This window comes from Malania oleifera, chromosome 1 (genome assembly GCF_029873635.1).
Source record: "Malania oleifera isolate guangnan ecotype guangnan chromosome 1, ASM2987363v1, whole genome shotgun sequence".
NCBI lineage: Eukaryota > Viridiplantae > Streptophyta > Magnoliopsida > Santalales > Ximeniaceae > Malania > Malania oleifera.
The window spans coordinates 70,599,619-70,619,491 of NC_080417.1; the positions used below are offsets into that span (position 1 = coordinate 70,599,619).

At 30.6% G+C, this 19,873-nt stretch overlaps 1 protein-coding gene across 3 annotated transcripts in view; it reads left to right on the forward strand.

Moving 5' to 3' along the window:
• Positions 1-12,808: 12,808 nt before the first annotated feature.
• The window catches only part of LOC131161489 (uncharacterized), a 156,970-nt gene continuing 149,905 nt past the window's right edge, over positions 12,809-19,873 (forward strand). For all 3 annotated transcript variants that reach the window (XR_009138579.1, XR_009138580.1, XM_058117292.1), the window contains exon 1: positions 12,809-13,111. Coding sequence is in view for 1 of the 3 variants with exons in the window: in XM_058117292.1 (XP_057973275.1) it covers positions 12,897-13,111 (215 nt within the window). In the remaining 2 variants the exon portion in view is untranslated. The remainder of the gene's footprint in view (positions 13,112-19,873) is intronic.

The window sequence follows — 19,873 nt, forward strand, 5'->3', positions numbered from 1 at the left end:
TCAATGATCCAAATCGTTCCACGAGAGGCATTGTTAGCATTAGGCATCATCATACCAATCGCAGCCATTCAACCCCTGCAATGCGCCAACGACTCAGATCGTCCGGGATAGAGGCATTAAATTCCATCAGTACTTTCCTAATAACGCACGCCCACCTATCTGCTCACCGAGTGACACGTGGCGCATTGTTCCCCGACCATTACTGCTCCCTGCTACTCACTGCTAATTGTCTGATTGCTCCCATTTTGGACTCCCCAAATTTCACTGTGTCAATATGCATTGGTACTCCCGCTTCTTCACGAGGGAACTGCTATGTGGTGCTTCCTCATCCTTCCATTTCAAGCGCCTCGCATGGCATCTTCGAGACCAACCAATGAGCATCCCCCGTCAACACCCTCGATCGTGCCACATCATGAGTCTATCACCAAGGCCTTCCAACTACTCAAGAAGTGACACATGTTACCACCTGGTCCGGACCTGGATCTAAAAAATGGTCTTCTTGGACCGGTCAACGTTCGACCGGTCCTACCCCCTTCCCAAACTGGCTTCTGTCGATTTATTCTATTTTATTTCATTTCATTTTTATTTTAAATAATTTCCTTTTAATCCATAAAAATCATTAAAAAATTAAATAAAAAAAAAAGACACATAAAAATTCAAAAAAATTTTCAGAAAAATCCAAAATTTTTTAAGAGTTTTAAAATTTGTTTATACTTGAAAATTTTTAAAGGAAATCCAAGAAAAGTTTTCAAAACATTTTTTGAAGTTAGGATTGTTTCCTTACATCCAAAATTTCAAAAATATATTTTAAATTCCCAGTCATATTTTCAAACTTTGACTTTCATGACTTTCGCCTCAAATTTTCTTTGGAAGAATGGTCTCGACCAAGACCTTAAACTGGTTTTCCCCCGGACTGGTCAACATTTGACCGGTTCGTCATCTCCCGAACCGGTTCACGCCGGTTTTCCCTATTTCACTTGATTATTATTTAAAAATTTATAAAATCCACAAAAATGGTCTCGACCAAGATCTTAAACTGGTTTTTCCCCCCGGACCGGTCAACATTTGACCAGTTTGTATCCCCTGAACCAGTTAACTCCGGTTCCCTCCTTTTTACTTGATTATTATTTAGATGTTCAGAAAATTCACCAAAAAAATCACAAAGATTCTCAAAAAACCAAAAACATTTTTCATACTTTGATTTCAATTGATTTTATTTATGTTATTTTTTAAGTTCGGGAAAAATCACAGAAAATCACAAAAAAAGTTCACACTTCAAAAAAGTCACAAAAACATTTTCTAGGCATAGGAAACCATTTTCATCCCGAACAAATTCCAAAAATCTCCCAGAATAGTATTTTTTTTTTTTCTTCTTTGAAAAACCTACAAATTTCAAAACCCCTGAGAGTGTATTTTGTATCCTATTTCCTATTTTCCTTCCCGATGATTGCAACCAAGGGCATTGACTCTTCCAAGTATTGGATTGCCCCGGTTCTAAGGGAATACTTATATAGTATTTTTATTCTTTTGACTTTTGAAAGGAAGTAATTTTAAAAGGCTTATTCAATTTATTTTGAGATAATTTTTTATTAATCTGGTACCGTTCGTAAGAACAAGCGTGTAGGGGGTGCTAATACTTTCTTCTCGCGTAACCGTACTCCCGAGCTCGACTCTGGTGACGCAGACCGATTCTACCCCTAACGGGGTAGCAATCAAGTGTTTTAACCGCACTTCAAAAGATTAGTGGTGACTCCTTCACACATGTTTTCTCATGAAAATATTTTTTTCAAAATCACACATTCTTCCATTTTCCCCTTGTTCGCTAGCTAAACCCACACATGGTTGGGTCCGGAACGTCGCGACATAGATATTATGTATATGTAATCATATTTACATTAAACATGAACTATGTATTTCAACTAAAAATATGTTCAAATAGAAAGCTTGTATTTAAAATGATGTAAGTGTGAGTTATGATATGTTTTACATTGAAATGCTATCTCAGTTACAGCTTAATTAATAAATATGTTATTTATGTAAAACTCATTTGCCACACACTGGTAATAATTTATCTTATCTTACTGAGAGGTGTCTCCCCCCAGAATTCCAAATATTTCAGGTGATCCAGATAGGCAAGCAGGGTGAGCTCCAAGGTAGAGGATGAGGTGTTGGTACCTCCCTAGACTCAAGGTAAGTGTTGTGCAGGAGAGTGGATTTTGAGAAATCCCTAGGATACTTTGTGGATTTTGGGAAATGTATATGTATATTTGTGGAAACAGTAAAACTTTGGTATTGTAAATAAGGTTTAGGTATTTTATGTTTTCTGCTGCGTAGATAGTATGCTTAATGAACGGGTATCCTCAGTACCACTTTGAGCCCAGGACGTTATTGTGAATTAATATTATTTGGATAAAAAAAAGTAGTAATTTGGGGTCGTTACATGCTCGCACTTAATTTATGCCCAATATTAATTTATAAAAAATCTTGTATCATTGGGGTATTTTAGAGTCTATAAACTTTTAATGCTGATAAATCATTAATTAGATTTTAAGCACAAATATTAACTTAAGTGTTGGTAAAAAAAAAAAGCTAAATTATGAATAAGTTACTCGTTTACTATGACAACCTTAAGACATAGAAAGGATGCACTCAAACTCAAGCTTAAAAATATGAGCAAATTCCTTATTATTTTTATTGTTTTATTCATTCTCTATAAAAGTAGAAAAAAATTGTAGGACTTTATTTGTATAAACTCACCCTCTTTCCAATAACCTTTTTAATAATAATAATAATAATAATAATAATAATAATAATAATAATAATAATAATAATAATAATAATAGAAATACCATTATTCAATACTTGTCCATTCTTCTTCTTCTTCTTCTTCTTCTTTTGGCATATTTCATATTTTATACTTTATAAATATTGACTTCTTGAGTCCCATCTCGAATTTTACGATTAGCAAGTTGATTATGTCGAACTAACTTAAATGTCGCATTAGTATTTAAAAAGAATTGTTGTGGATTGTCATTTTTCATCCATTGGTTATCATGCCACGTGATATCTATTCTTTAATTTAAACTAATATTTTTTCTTCAAATGTAAATCATATCTTTTATGATTTTTCTTAGAAAAAAAAAATATATATATATATATATATACAGTACAAATATTTTAAAATTTATGTTTTTTGTGAAAAAATGTTTATTTCTAAAGTTTTTACCTCAAACACTATCCCATGCTCCTTTTTTAAGATTTCACTCAATCGTTATGGTTGTTTTGAATATATATATATATATATATATATATATATATATATATATATATATATATATATATAACCCCCCCACCCCTTCCCACCCCTATCCAAAGTCCCCCTCCCCCCGCCCACCTTTGTAAATTTAGGGGGAATCCTCTATAAAAGATTTGAACCCTAAACATAAACCAGAGGGTGTTAAGAGGTGAACTGCAAACCAAAGTTCATGTTTCTTGAAAGCTTTTAATGTGAACATAGTCAATACATTAAAATTTGTGTAGTGTAAAACCTTAAAGTTTCACTAAATTCATCAATTTATAGAAGTTAGCTACAAGTTTATGGAGTAATTATATACGAAGCTTGTTAAATAAATCCCCTTCACCCCCTCCCGTACAAAAAAGATCCAACTTAATTTTATTAAATAAAATATATCTCAAGGTGTAAATTAAATTTTAACTTGATCTAGCATTAAATATCATTTTCATATTTGAATGCACTGCATTATAACTCATATTCAAATTTATTATCCGCTTGAACTCATATATGCAAGGGAGTAAGATGTTTTGCTTGAACCCTCACACTATGTAGTATGATATTTTGAGAAGTGCATATCTTGATATCATACAATACTTACTTGTAATTGGGCTTGTGCATGAGACATATCTTTTAAATTCTCAAAAAAAAATCATTTTCTTAAATTAAACACGAAGTGTAATGCTTAAATTCTCTTTTATGTGTAATTGGACACTAAGACACATTCACTGTTTAGTTAGATATTTAGGATTTTGTTTTTTCCTCTCATTCTCTAAAGGGCGAAGCTCCGCATTTTTTTATGATTTTCTATTGTTAATTTTATTTATTTATTTATTTATTATAGAATTGCTATATTTCCTACAATTTCCTCCTTATTTTTTAATATTCTCTCAAAGATATCCCCTACACTACATTGGTTTTGATGGAATCTAACATAAACAACAAATTTTTAGGTTTCAAAAAAAGAAAATTGTCCCAAACAGCTTTTAATGACCCATTAAATCCTTTAATAAGTATGGTCGCTACAGTTGGTTCTTCAGCTCTTGGATTTGTTATTTTGAAAGCAGTGACTACTAATGTCATTTGTTGGACTAATGTAGTAATTTGGTATTCCGTAAATCCATCTAAATTCCATTCATGTAAATCACTTCCAAAACTTCTATATGACCTCGTAGGTTCATCCTCAAATAATAAACTTGGAGGTGTCGGTCTTTTGTAATATGTTCTATCATTTTTGTTTTTCCAAGAATTGTTATTTATTTTATTTATTTCAAAATCACTTTCTTCTTTAAAACTTCTTTCCAAATTAGAAGATGGGATATATATATATATATATATATATATATATAATACTAATGTAATAATATAATATGAATATAATATTTAAAGTGTATAAATGCAATCCTAATGCAATCCAAAGTCAAATTGCAATTAAAATTTCAATTTCATCTTTCTGCTTCTCTGGAACTCTCACCCCTGTGTCTCTCTTCAATCTCTTATTCTTCGTCTCTCTCCTCCATCTTCCTCCTTTTTTTCCTTAATTTCTTGATAGATATTCAGTCGATCGGGAAACAAAAGGTACCGTTGGGTTCCTAACTCTGCCACCAAAATTTCTACTGGAGTGGATTTATCGTAAGAGCGACTTAGGCACCACTTCTGAGAAAAGATAACTTTTCCTTACTTTCTCAATTTCTCCTTAAATCTGCCGCTAAATCGACGATCGGGTACCACCACGAGGTCCTAGTTGCGATCATCGTTATTTTTTCCAGAGTAAATTTCCAATTTGGGTTTTCTAGACACCACTCCAAAGCGAGAATAAGATTTGGAAAATTAAGAAAATTGGTTATATTTGAGAGTATAATTATTTATTTGGAATTACGAACCTAAAAAATATTAAAATAGTATTTTATTTAGGGTTGATTTAATGGATCAAACTATGATTTTTTATTTAGGGCTTGGGTGAGCGCCACAGGTAACTTTTCGGGGTCCCTGTTGGTGTAGTTCAAGAAACCATATAAGAGAAAAAATATGTATTAAACCAATTTTTTTATGAATTTAATGGAAAATGAATTGTGTTATATATACGTGTCTATGTTTTGGTATGGGTTTAAAATGTCAACCATTTAAATTATGTTTTTCAAACTTAAGACTGTTTATTAGATACGTATATGCAAAAATGAACTGATGAAAGTGAAAGATATTTTCAGAATAATTATATAAGATAAGAAATGTATATTTTGAGTATATAAATGTTAAATGCGTTGTCTTATTTTATGGAGAATACATATATATGAATTTTACTGCTAAATAGTGTGGCATGAGTAAATTGAACCTTGTATGGGACTATTTTATATGTATGAGATGCATATTATATAGGAAATGCACTGAAATGAAATGTTATATGGAATAAATTCACCATGCCAAAAGGAAAGGTCAGAGCTTTGCTGGCACAAGCTTCTTGTCTGAATTCTCTTCCTATCCCTCAAGGATCTTTTCCAAAAGCAAAAGATAATAAGAAAATCTTCAAAGAAGAAGACACTATTTCAATAAGCTCAAGAAGATTGGAGTCCAACAGTATAAAGAATAAGTTGATCAAAATGATTGCCCAGTTAGAATCGTCTGATTCTGATTCAACAGTGTCAGATTCTCCCAAATCCGTTGATCTCAATCTTTTGGGATCAGATATCGAGAATTGGTATGATTTTATTCAAAAGGATAATCCAACGACTGAGAAGGTAAGATCAAAAGATCAAAGATCTGCTAAGAAGAAATAATTTGAAGTCTCAATTGTCAAAAATTGCAGCCACTTTTTCAAAGATGACAATGACACATCAACTCATTGTCTCCTATTATCAAAAGAAGACAAAGAGAAGTCCTTATCTCCATTAATTACGTCTTTACAGTTAGGTGCCTTTTCTCCAACTTTGTATTTTTTTTTAGTTATTAGAAATTTTACACAAGTCTAACATTTGAGCAATCCTGCACATTTTGGTATCCAAGACAAAACTATTCATTTTCTTTTCAAAATTTTTTTTTCTGAAAAATTGCATGTTTTACTTTCACTAAGCGTTGATCAACTAGTGAAACTCAATGGTTAGCCCGTTAAGTCAGGAGAGCTTGTAGGGTGGTCCCAGTGGTGGTCCTGATTAGGAAGATTAAAACCTGCAAGAATAAGAAAAAATTAGAAAGATTATGGATAGGTTGGTTCAAAATATCAAGAAAACGTGAAAGTTTTTAAAAGAAGTAAAAATGGAACAAAAAGAATCTTCATCAAGCAAAAGATCAGATATAAAGAAATTCAAATTTCTTTAGTAAATATTGAAAAAAGATTAGCCGATTGGAATGGTAAAGATTTACCTAAACAAAATCCAAAAGAAATATGAAAAATGTCCAGAACAGAAGCTCAAATAATTATACAAAGGGGTTCAATAGAAATTAATGAAGAATACTTAGTCAAAATTGTTAATAAGTCTGTATCATTATTAACAAAAGAAGCTATTCAAAATCTAAAAAAGAAGTTTCAAAGAAGAAAGTGATTTTGAAATAAACGAAATAAACAAAATAAACAACAATTCTTGTAAAAACAAAAGCGTCAGAACATATTACAAAAGACCGACACCTCCAAGTTTATTATTTGAAGATGAACCTATGAGGTCATATAGAAGTTTTGGAAATGATTTACATGAATGGAATTTAGATGGATTTACGGAATACCAAATTACTACATTAGTCCAACAAATGACATTAGCAGTCACTGCTTTCAAAATAACAAATCCAAGAGCTGAAGAACCATCAGTAGCGACCATACTTATTAAAGGATTTAATGGGTCATTAAAAGCTTATTGGGACAATTATATTTTTTGAAGAATTTTTCTCGGTTGTTTTTATTTAACTTATGCGTATAATCTTCTCTAAGGATTTCCATATCTAGTTCTAACTTCTTGCATATGGTTATTAAATTCTCACCAATTAATATACATATACGTAATTACATAATTGGTTCGATTTAGATGTACGTAATTATTTAGGTTCATAATTAATACTAACTAAACTAATTATTTGAAATTCGATTACAATATTACATAATTATGTAATTTGTATATTTTCCAATTGAGCAACATATCAAATGACCTTAAAGGATGATCGGAAGATGTGCCAATGGTAATATTTGAAGTTATAAGTTTCATTGTTATTCAACAATTGCTTTCACATGCTTTAAAATTAAATGGATAAATAGGTTGACCCATACCTACCCATTTAATATGTCCGGTTAAAAGTTTGTTTATATTTTAAAAGTCATAAAAGGGTAAATAAGTATTTGTATTAAAAAAAAATGTCATTTTCTTTCTTAAACTTTGAAAAAGTTTGGTTTCTTAGTGGGAAAACACAAATTCGTCTTAAAAGCGAGACTGGTTCTAAGGAGGATGAAAATTCTTTTGGAATAATTCAAAATCATTTTGAATTTTTTTTGGAAAAATGTAGATTTCATGACCAAAAAAGTTGAACCACGATAAAAACCATTTTGGAAAACTTTTTAAATTTTTTTTATCAAAGTGAATGAACCAAGAATGGGTGAAGTTTCTGACGAATATTGTATTAAACCAAGCATTGATGTAAATGATAGAACACATTGAAGATCCAAAAGTTAAAAATAAATATTTAACAAAATTAAAGGAACAACTAACTAAAGAAGAAAAACCCAAGTTTCAAAAGGGATATGATATTACAGATATTATCAACAGATATAAAGAAAGAGAACTTGTAACCAACTATTCAAGATTTACAACGAGAAGTAAATAATACAAAGGAAGAAATAAGCAAGATAAAAATTGAGATGAAAAATTTACAAATCAAAGTGAATACATTTTGTGACAAAGGAAACGCCATTATAGATTTTGGAGATGAAAAAGAAGATGAAACAAATGATTTTCAAGTTGACATTGAAAGAGAAATCTTTTAGGATATTTGTCAAAAGTCAGTATTCACAAATGGTATACAGAAGTTAAAATTGTTATTAATAAGACATTTGTTCTTGTTGCCCGTGCCTTATTGGACACTGAAGCAGACATGAACTGTGTTCAAGAAAAACTTATTCCAACTCAATACTATAAAAAAAACTATAACGCAGTTATACGGAGCAAATAATGCAAGACTACAAATACAATACAAAATTTTAAACGTTCATATATGTAATAAAGAAATTTGTTTTAAAACTACTTTCATATTTGTCAAAAATATGTAGCAAGAAATTATTTTAGGAACACCATTTTTTACATTAATTTATCCATTTCAAGTAAATGAAGATGATATTTTTATACAAATTGGTGGTCAAGAAATTATGTTTGAATTCATTGACAAAATGAAAGAAAAAGAAGTAAACACATTGAAAGATTTAGTAGTCAAAAGAATTGATTGAATAAGACAAAAAAGAAAACATATAAAACAATTATCAAGAGAAATATATCATAAAAATTTGAAGAAAGAATTCAAACTCCCGAAATCAAAAGAAATGGTCTTGTTGTGTCTTAATCAAAGATCAAGTAATTTCAAGTTAATATTTGATTTTTAGGTCATAATATTTATCAAAATACGATTACTCCAATATAAAGAGTTTTTTCTCGTTTTATTATTAATTTAAATAAAATATTAAATAATACTCTATTTGGAAAAAATTTTCCCAGTTTAATGCTTTCGTAATCTCGCTGCTTGGTGCTGCTAGATTTAAACGTGCAGCTTTTCTGATGGTGACGTGTGGTAAGGTGGGCGAAGCAAATCTCGCAGGACCAAGCTGCGAGATTTTCTTCGGAGATGACCTGTGAGTTGATGCGTGGCTGCAAGATTTGCTTCGCCCATTCAGATGTCGTTACTCTTTCATTTGTACAGATTTGCTTCGCCCATTCAGATGTCGTTACAAGGTGTATATATATATTTCAAATTAAAAATGCATTATACCCAATTAAAAAAAAGAAAGTATTCTAATTTGAAGTTAATAACTCAAAATTTTTTTTAATTTATAATTGTAAAAAAATTATAAAATATTTTTCCATCTAATTGAATGAATGAATTGTTAATCTGGTTTAATGTCCAAACATATAGAACTAAGCAAGAATCACATGCATGAAATTTTTTAGTTTTTTCTTCTTTAACAATTATCATGCTTTAGGTTTTTTTTTTCTTTACTTATAATGCTTCGTAAAACAATATGAACGGATTAAATGCTATTTATTGCAATAGTCAAATTTCAAAATTTTATTTTTATGAGAATGCATATATATATATATATATATATATATATATATATATATATATATATAGACACCAAATTCTTTTCAGAAATCTAAGGTCTTGGGTTAGCCATGTTCTCTCCCTCACTTTTTGTGTACATTTCATATCTCACTCTGACATACATATTTTGTACGTGAAAGTGCGAAAATATCTTATAAACAAGAGTTCATAAAAGTTCATTAATACAGATAACTTCAAACCATAAGTACATTTGAATTGCATCATAATGTAAAGATTGGTAACTTAAGATATAAGTAGGCATCATAGAACATTTGATGGTGCAAATATTTTATTTTATTTTTTATAAATTTCAACATGAAATAAATAAGAAACAACTTTTTAAATTTCGTAATGAAAATGTAGTGCTTATGTTGGATAAAATCATATAAGTTTTTTTTTTTGTTTTTTTTTTAAGTTTACATTTCTTAAATGTCATTCTTGATAATATTATATGAAGTGTGCACAAGACACGTGGCTATACAAATGAAATGAAAATAATCAAATGCTATACAAATGAAATGAAAATAATCAATGATATACAAATGAAATAAAAATAATCAATGCTGTACAAATGAAATAAAAATATACAAATAAAATGAAAATAATGCTATACTACTCAGTGCCGCAGCGAGGTCATCTCTAGGGTCGTGGTGGCTGTCGTCTGCGTCTACCCTCTCCCTGCTAGTCATTTGCATCAGGTATCCTGTCCCGTCGTCCTATATGTGGATCATCTCTGTCAAGAGGTACTATGTAATCATCATCTATGCGAAACGCACGCGGTGAGAATTAATATGATATCTCTGGATGAGAACGAGGCGGCATAGCGGGTGCATCGACCTCCTCCCCACTGAAAATGTTGTCTAATAAAAATGACATTGATGGGGTGGCAGCAGAATCAAATGGGGCGTCAGCTGATCTACTGGACGGTCCCACAATATCAGCTGCACTAGAAGGTGCATACGGTGCTAACAGATCGAACACGTACTCCGCTTGTACAGTCGGTGGTGAGGAGATGAGACTCATTGAACGACTAGATGAGGCATGTCATCCTCCTCGTACTAGAGCTGGTCGACCTCCTCGTGCTGGTACATTAGGTCGAGTAGCTGGGATCCGTCGGCTGTCCTGGCGGACAAGGCCCAATGCAACACTCATCAATTGGTGGATAGCGGGATCTAGCGAGATCTGATTTGCCTCACGTAGTATGTTAGCCTGCAGGATACGAAAAAATTTGGTTAACCCATGCATATCGTAATGTACACATAACAAAATGAAGTGTGGGTTAAAGTCTTCTTACGAGGCTCAAATATACAGCAACGATCCTGTTGATGAAGCGGCGTGTGATGGACCTATACCAGGTGAAGTATGGATCATCCGGACACATCAGACCATCTTCCGCCACTCCTGGTACAACATACTCTTTAGGCCCCATCGACCACTAAATTCAACACTAGACCCATTACAGGACGTACAAGCCGACGCAATAAGATAACAAACCTTACTTAAAGGTGACAACATATGAACGACTACATTTGTATAACCTACCACCTTTAAATAATTCAAAGACTTTTGACAAAATAGTAATTTACAGATACATTTAAAAATAAAAATAACAACCCTAGCCCCAAATGGTGGACAAGAGTAAAATTTCTAATAACTAAAAAAAATACAAAGTTGGAGAAAAGACACTTAATTGTAAAATCGTAAGTGATGGTCGGGACTAGTCTCACTTAACATAGAACTTATAGCAAAATTCTTAGGTTTTATGAAAATTTATCATATTTAAAAAATTTAAAATTATTAATATGCTAAATGTCAATACTTATAATTTGTAAATGACCTTATTTTTTTATTAAATATTTATTTTTTAAATTAAATTATAAAAGAAATTAAAAAATTTCAAGAGAATTATGTATATAGATGTTATTATTTTTTGTATAAATAAAATATTAGAATAAATTATGTCTGTACTTGATATGTTAGAAAACTTTTAAAAAATGTTGTCGTTAGAGAACGAGCTCAAATATGTAAATGGTTATATAATATGGCTTCCAAAGCAATCATCGTCATGAGGTCTTGAAATTGATTGAGAGAGAGAGAGAGAGAGAGAGAGGAGAAATCGTTGGCGATGGAGGCATTTGAGAAGCTAGACTTTTGCTCTAGTTATTTTATTCTATGTTTAGTCTACTCTCTCTCTCTCTCTCTCTCTCTCTCTCTCTCTCTATATATATATATATATATATAAGATAAATAAATAAATAAATATATTTATTTATTTATTTATAAACAAATTCCTTAGGCTATCTAGCCATTTATTTTAGTCATATTAGACGTGTGAGTTGTAAATAGCTTACTATGTGCACTCTCAAATATCTATGTAACATGCAAAATTCAATATTAACACTTTGACCTCACTAATTAATTAAATTAATCAAAAATGAAATGACAATTAAAACTCTCATGTAAATTCAAACATAAACTGCTCTAGATTCAAATTAACATCAATTATATCAAATTTAAATTTTAGAACTAACTTCAATCCAACTCCAATTCAATTACTTAAGACTCTTAAATAAGAGACAAATAGGGACTCTCATGAGATTTTAAAAATTATATTAACCTCCCTTAAGGTTTTAAATTTTTCACAAAAATGTTACAAACATTCCCTAAAATTTACCAAAAAGATACAAACCTCCTCTTAAATTCATTTGAATTTGCGCGCACACTTCACTCCTTCCTCCTCTTGCAACCTACATAACCTACTTTTATTATAATTGGCAACCCTCCATTACAGCGCGATCTACCTTATAGCCCACAATATTCCTGCATTCTCATTACATTCAAAAATATTTTTATTTACACCTGAAAACATGTCTTTCCCCAAATCACTTATAGAACTACCATATCTTTATTTGTCTTACACAAACACATACATGAAAATTAGAAATAATTTAAGTTCTTAATTATGTATTCAAATAGTATTAAAATTTTAGCTGATTAAATATAAACTATAAAAATGAAAATAATAAATTACGAAAATATATCATATTTAAAAAATTTAAAAATATTAATATGCTAAATGACAATACTTATAATTTATTAAATATTTATTTTTTAATTAATGTATAAGAAAAAAAAAATAATAATTTCAAGAGAATTATGTGTATGGATGTTACTACTTTAGAATAAATTCTGTCCGTTGATATGTTAGAATACTTTTAAAAATGTTGCCGTTAGAGAACGAGATCGAATCTGCAAATGGCTTCCAAAGCAACTTCGTGAGATCTTGAAATTGTTTGGGGGAGAGAGAGAGAGAGAAAGAATGGAGAAATGGTCGGCGATGGATGCATTTGAGAAGCTTGAGAAGGTGGGAGAAGGAACCTACGGGAGGGCTTACAGAGCAAGAGAGAAGGCGACGGGGAAGATCGTGGCCCTGGAGAAGACCCGCCTCCACGAGGACGACGAAGGTGTCCCTCCCACCATTCTCCGCGAGGTCTCTTTGTTGCGGATGTTATCTAGGGATCCCCATGTCGTTAGGTATATTCTAACTTCTATTTCTTTTTGTCTTCAATTAATCTACTTAGATCCCATGATTTCGCGGCACTTTCTTTTATCGATGCCGGCGGCCGTCCGTTTGTTTTCTTGTAATTTGAATCTGCGCTTTCGCTTGTGTTTCATTGTGATTTTTGCTTTATTCACTTTGAATTCGTTATTTCAGACTAGGGTTTGAGTCTTGTTTATTGTGGATTATTTTAGCCTAGGGTTTTGCTTCTAGGGTTTTTGCGGTTTTGTTTTAGTTTATTTGGATATTCTCGAGTCACGCTTCCAAGGCTTTATTGTGTTAATGCATCTCGTTATCACTCACTTCTTTTTCTTGATGCTTGAATTGATGGCTGGTTTCTTGAGAGATGTCCTTTGGTTTGTTTTCATTTGCCTTTTCATTGAATTGTTCTCCTTTTCATTCTGAATTCTTGCATCCTTCAGCAGACTCCCCCCCTCCCCGACTTTTTTCTTTTGGAGACTCTTCGTCTCTGCGTGAAGTTGCATAACAGGGTCTACCATATTTTCAATTGGATGGGCTATATATTATATGTTATTGGGTAATGTTTAGATGTTATATGCTATGTTGTTGAAGCAAAAAGGAACATATGGATTCTACAGAGTTAATCTCAACTATTTTTTTTTACAGCTCCAGTAGCGTCACATTACCTGCATATCAATAAGAAAGGGTGATTGAGTGTGGGAGAGATGGGCATGTTTGTTCAACTCCACAAAATTTTACCCAAGAATATCTGTAGATCTTGATCTATTTTACTTCTTGTAGGCATTTAAAAAAAAAAGTGTGCTTGTTTGCAATGAAGATTGCTAAAGACATAGTCTGTGCTTGTTGTATTTTTATCTCCTTTTTTAGTAGAATTATATTTATCAAAAATTAAAAAGTGAGCCTAGCAAATAAATAAATTGATAAAATTTTAAAGAGAAAATTGAAAAAAGCCCTTCTATTGTAATTCAATTCAACAACTGTGAGTCTCTCACATAATATTTTATCACATAATTATTAAAATCCTCATTATCTTGATTTCTTATGACTTATTTAGAGAAAAAAGAATCTTATTAGATGATCCATTGTTAGATGATTGACTTCATATTTTCAAATTTAGTTTCAATGACAATTGCCTTCATATTTTTTCAAATGGTTTCAATGTATTTTTTAAGTTCTGTTTTCTTCTCTGCACTGAACTAGAGATCCTTGTGAGGATGCTTTGGAGCCGAATTTGCCATTAACCTCCTTATTCGTCAGTCTATTCTTGTGGCCATGTAAGAATGGAAAAAACACTTATTCCTGAGTCGCTATTGGGCGTACACGTGTGTGTATGTGTGAACATGCAGCTTGTTCTGCCTTTTCTTTCGACATTAGTTTGGTGCTTGTTTCTTCTTCTAAGGTGCTATTTGGTATCATTTCCATTTTTTTTTGTTTGACTACAAAAAGTAGTGGTCTTGTTGTTTATAATATGTTTGTTGTTGCTAGCTTTCAGATTTTGTTGTTTATTCCTAGTTTTGTGGCAACAATTTAAAGGTAGATTTTCCAGATTTTGTTTTTGTGGCAACCTATTTCTGCAGAAGTTTAATAATAATTTTTTTTTTTGGGATAAATCATCACACATAAAAATAAAAACAAAATCCTGCATTTGGATTTGGGTGGATTTTGAAATATTTAAATACAATTTTATATTACATCTTATCGAAATCCAATATAAATCAAAATCCAAGGCTTTTAGAGAGAGAATTTCCTGTAAATTTCTAAAAATTTTAAAGAACAAGAAACTTCATTAAAAAAATGTTTCAACCTTCATATAAAATAGTATTGTTCTTGGAGTACTAATGCAAAAAAAATGTTTTCATTATTATAATCATATTTTAATTGATTCAAGCTTTGTATTTATTTCTAGTGCTTCATTTACTAAGGCTTTATAATGGTACCATTAAATTGTTACGTGAATGATGGAAAATTTATTGTGATTGAAGGATGGTATGTTAATTAATTGTTATGTGGGCTAATGACAAAAAATGGTTATGTGCTCAATCAGTGTTTTTTTTTTTTTAGTTTGTTCAGTTTTGGCGTTGTGGGAATATAACTAGCTAAGCTGCTATTTTTATTTTATAAGGTTCTATATCTGGTTTTTATTTTCTTAATTTTGGTAAGTGATGACAAGCAACCCTCACTTTTTTGTTTTTTTGCTAATATCATGCTGGCAATTTCAGTTCTGCATTATAATACTCAGTTTCATCAAATTCTTGTTCAGTCAACTAAACGGGTGTGCCCAGGCACCCTTCTTTTATATGCCTATGTGACAATGCACATGGGCAAGTCCTGTTAGGTCTTTCTCCCACTAAAGTTTGGTCTAATATGGACTGTATTTAATGGGGGTTACTGGAAACAAACTATAAACTAGTGAGGCTCAAAGACCCTTTAGCCCCCAGAGGTAAAATTAGATTTTTAAAATTTTCAGTATTCCTATCTGCTGGAACAACGAGACTATTGCAGCCACATTGAGTTTACAAAAGAAAAACTAGTGAGGCTCAAAGACCCTTTAGCCCCCAGAGGTAAAATTAGATTTTAAAATTTTCAGTATTCCTATCTGCTGATGGGAACAACGAGACCATTGCAGCCACATTGAGTCTACAAAAGAAAAAGCAAAGCTCTTGATTAAAAGCTAGAGTTCTCATTCAGCAATGCTAAGATGATTTGGGATCAATTGGGAGGTTATTTAGTACATTGTAGGATTTTTGTTTATATAATGCTTAAGTTGTCTTAAAAATTAGTATGTTATTTCTATGTTTTTATTTATTTATTTATTTATTTTAACTGTAGGGGAATTTTAGTTATTTTAATCTTTGGCTGTAGTAATGGGCAGTTAGCTCAGAGTTAGGAAGTTGGAGGATATCCTGGCAGTTTTTCTCGTGTGCATCACCAGTGTGTGAGGCGCATGTTGCTGACAGCGAAGGCAGCGGCTTCAAAAATCTTTTTATTTACACCTGAAAACGTGTCTTTCCCCAAATCACCTATAGAACTACCCTCTCTTTTATTTGTTTTACAAGAACACATACATGAGAATTAGAAACAATTTATGTTCTTAATTACGTTTTTGAATAGTTTAAAATTTTAGCTAATTAAATATAAACTGTTAATATGAAAATAATAATAATTGTATCATAATGTAACACAATAATTGTATTGTAATATTGTCATCATAATATGCTTAATCATTATTAATTATATTAATATAACATTACTAAAAATATATCTTTAACTTTTATTAGTTCAAATATGACATATTATCATTATCCATAATAAATTTTACTGATCAAATATAGGCCCTCAGAAGTCGTTTTTAATTTTTAGTAAATAAATAGTTAAGAATCCAATATAAAAACGTTTTCTAATTAAGGATTTATAAATTTACCATATTCAATTATCTTTCCGTGGTTCCATGCAAATTAAACCCCACGATAAATAAAATATTTTAATTCATTAAATTAATTGATCAGCCATTCCGGAAATATATCTAAAAAAGCAAGCAACAAATCAATTAATATAAACCATCTTTGGAGAATTAAAATAAATTAAAATTATTCATGCTGAGATTAGCCCCATTTAGGCTTCCATTATGTCTCCTAATCTTTACTATAGTCAAATTTTTATATTTCAAAAAAGAAAATTTATCCAAAAGAAAAGACTACTCTTGCTCTTAAACAAGTACTAGTTGCAAAATATGCAAAATTTCTTAAATAATTAACAATTTGTTCTTACTATTAAAATTTAGACTATAGTAAGTTTTTTAACACACATTATAAATAACCATGCTTGTTCAAATGAATTCATACAACTTATCAAATGTCTTTAGTGATTCTTATTTTACTACTTAGAAGACAATTATATTAGTCGTTAGAATTTTTTAAAAGCAATTATATTATTACTACTAATATTTGAGTTTGTAGACATTGTAAAGTTTGGTGTACGTATAACTTAAGTGATGCTAGGTAGAAAAATTAAGAGAGTTATATTATGTCAAATATGAAATGTGGAAAATAAATATACAAACACATGGCATAAGAGGAAAGTGTCCAGTGACTAAGGCAAAGATTATTTGTTCAAATTTTTAGTTTTACGCTATATACCATTAGTTCTCGTATGATAGCAAAATCAAAACTATTATTGAAAAACAACATTATCTAACAATAAAAAATTTTGTTTGATTTCCATTATAAAATTTCCAACAATGTGCATATCATACTGATATAGTGTTTAGATGACTATAATAAGCTCAATTCATGTGTAAACAATATTCGAAAAATAATTATATTGCCAATATAAAACTCTGTTATATGCATCCTTAAAATCCCAATCGCCATAAATAAAAAATTTTGATACTTGAATATAGTAAATCAAAATAATATGCACAATATGCATGGTCCTAAAATTTCAACTTTCAAGTTATATGATAAAAATGATATTAATATTACTTTTATTTTTTTTATTGATATATATTATTGTAATCACAATAATTTATTATTTGAAATATGATAGTAACCTCTAATATTAATATTGCATGAGGCATTGCTGTCAAAATTCTTAGGTTTTATGAAAATTATCATATTTAAAAAATATAAATTATTAATATGCTAAATGTCAATACTTATAATTTATTAAATATTTATTTTTAAAATTAAATTATAAGAAAAAATTATATAATTTCAAGAGAATTATGTGTACAGATTACTATTTTTTGTTTAAATAAAATATTAGAATCAATTCTGTCCCTTGATATGTTAGAAAACTTTTAAAAAATGTTGCCGTTGGAGAACGAGCTCAAATCTGCAAAGCAATCATCTTCGTGAGATCTTGAAATTGATTGAGAGAGAGAGAATTTGCCATTAATCTCCTTATTCGTCAGCCTTTAGCGCTTTTAATTTGTCATTGAAATTTCTCTCTCATTCATCAAGACATCTACGTTTCAATTTTAGGTAATGCATGAATCTTCAATTACAACTATGCTATTCATGTGGCCATGTAAGAATGGAAAAAACACTAATTCCCGAGTTGTCTATTGGCGCACACACGCGTGTGTGTGTGTGAACATGCAGCTTGTTCTGTGTTTTCTTTCGACAATTATTTTCATGCTTGTTTCTAGACTAAGGTGCTATTTGGTATCATTTCCATTTTTTTTTTGTTTGACTACAAAAAGTAGTGGCCTTGTTGTTCATAATATGTTTGTCCTTGTTGCTAGCTTTCAGCTTTTGTTGTTCATTCCTAGTTTTGTGGCAACGATTTAAAGGTAGATTTTTTAGATTTTGTTTTCGTGGCAACATATTTCTGCTGAAGTTTAATATTAATATTTTTTTTTAGGATAAATCATCACACATAAAAATAAAAACAAAATCCTGTGTTTTGATTTGGGTGGATTTTGAAATGTTTAAATACAATTTATATTACATATTATCCAAATCCAATATAAATCAAAATCCTAGGCTTTTAGAGAAAGAGAATTTCCTGTAAATTTCTAAAAATTTTAAAGAACAAGAAACTTCATTAAAAAAATGTTTCAACCTTCATATAACATTGTATTGTTCTTGGAGAATGCAAAATTTTTTCCATTATTATAATCATATTTTAATTGATTCAAGCTTTGTATTTATTTCTTGTGCTTCATTTACTAAGGCTTTATAATGGTACCATTAAATTGTTTCGTGAATGATGGAAAATTTATCGTGATTGAAGGATGGTATGTTAGTTGATTGTTATGTGACGCAATGACAAAAAATGGTTGTGTTCAATCAGTTTTTTTTTTTTTTAGTTTGTTCAGTTTTGGCGTTGTGGGAATATAACTAGCTAAGCTGCTATTTTTATTTTTTAAGGTTTTATATCTGGTTTTTATTTTCATAATTTTTGTTAGTGATAACAAGCAACCCTCACTTTTTTGTTTTTTTGCTAATATCATGCTGGCAATTTCAGTTCTGCATTATAAAACTCTGTTTCATCAAATCCTTGTTCAGTCAACTGGGCACCCTTCTTTTATATGCCTATGTGGCAATGCACATGGGCAAGTCCTGTTAGGTCTTTCTCCACTCAAGTTTGGTCTAATATGGGCTTTATTTGATGGGGTTACTGGGAACAAACTATAAACTAATGAGGCTCAAAAACCATTTAACCCCCAAGAGGTAAAATTAGAATTTTAAAATTTTCAGTAATCCTATCTGCAGATGGGAACAATGAGACTATTGCAGCCACATTGAGTTTACAAAAGAAAAAGCAAAGCCCTTGATTAAAAGCTAGAGTTCTCATTCAGCAATGCTAAGGTGATTTGGGATCAATTGGGAGGTTAGTTAGTACATTGTAGGATTTTTGTTTATATAATGCTTAAGTTGTCTTAAAAATTAGTATGTTATTTCTATGTTTTTATTTATTTATTTTAACTGTAGGGGAATTTTTGTTATTTTAATCTTTGGCTATAGTATTGGGCAGTGAGCTCGGAGTTTTAATTCTGGGCTTGATTTTGTAAATTGCGGCGGAATGTTATAAGTTTTGTAGGTTCGAAAGTGGGTACAAACCTTGGGTGCCAAGAGAAGTTAGCCTCCAAGTTTCACCTTCATAAATATGAATGTATTCATGTTGCCTGCAAGAAATTACTTCTGCTGTCTTGACTTGACATGTGATGCCTAAGATCCATAGTGATTGCCAATGATCTTCTTCTTCTCATACGTACTACAAGGTGCTCTCTGCACATATAACAAACCAAA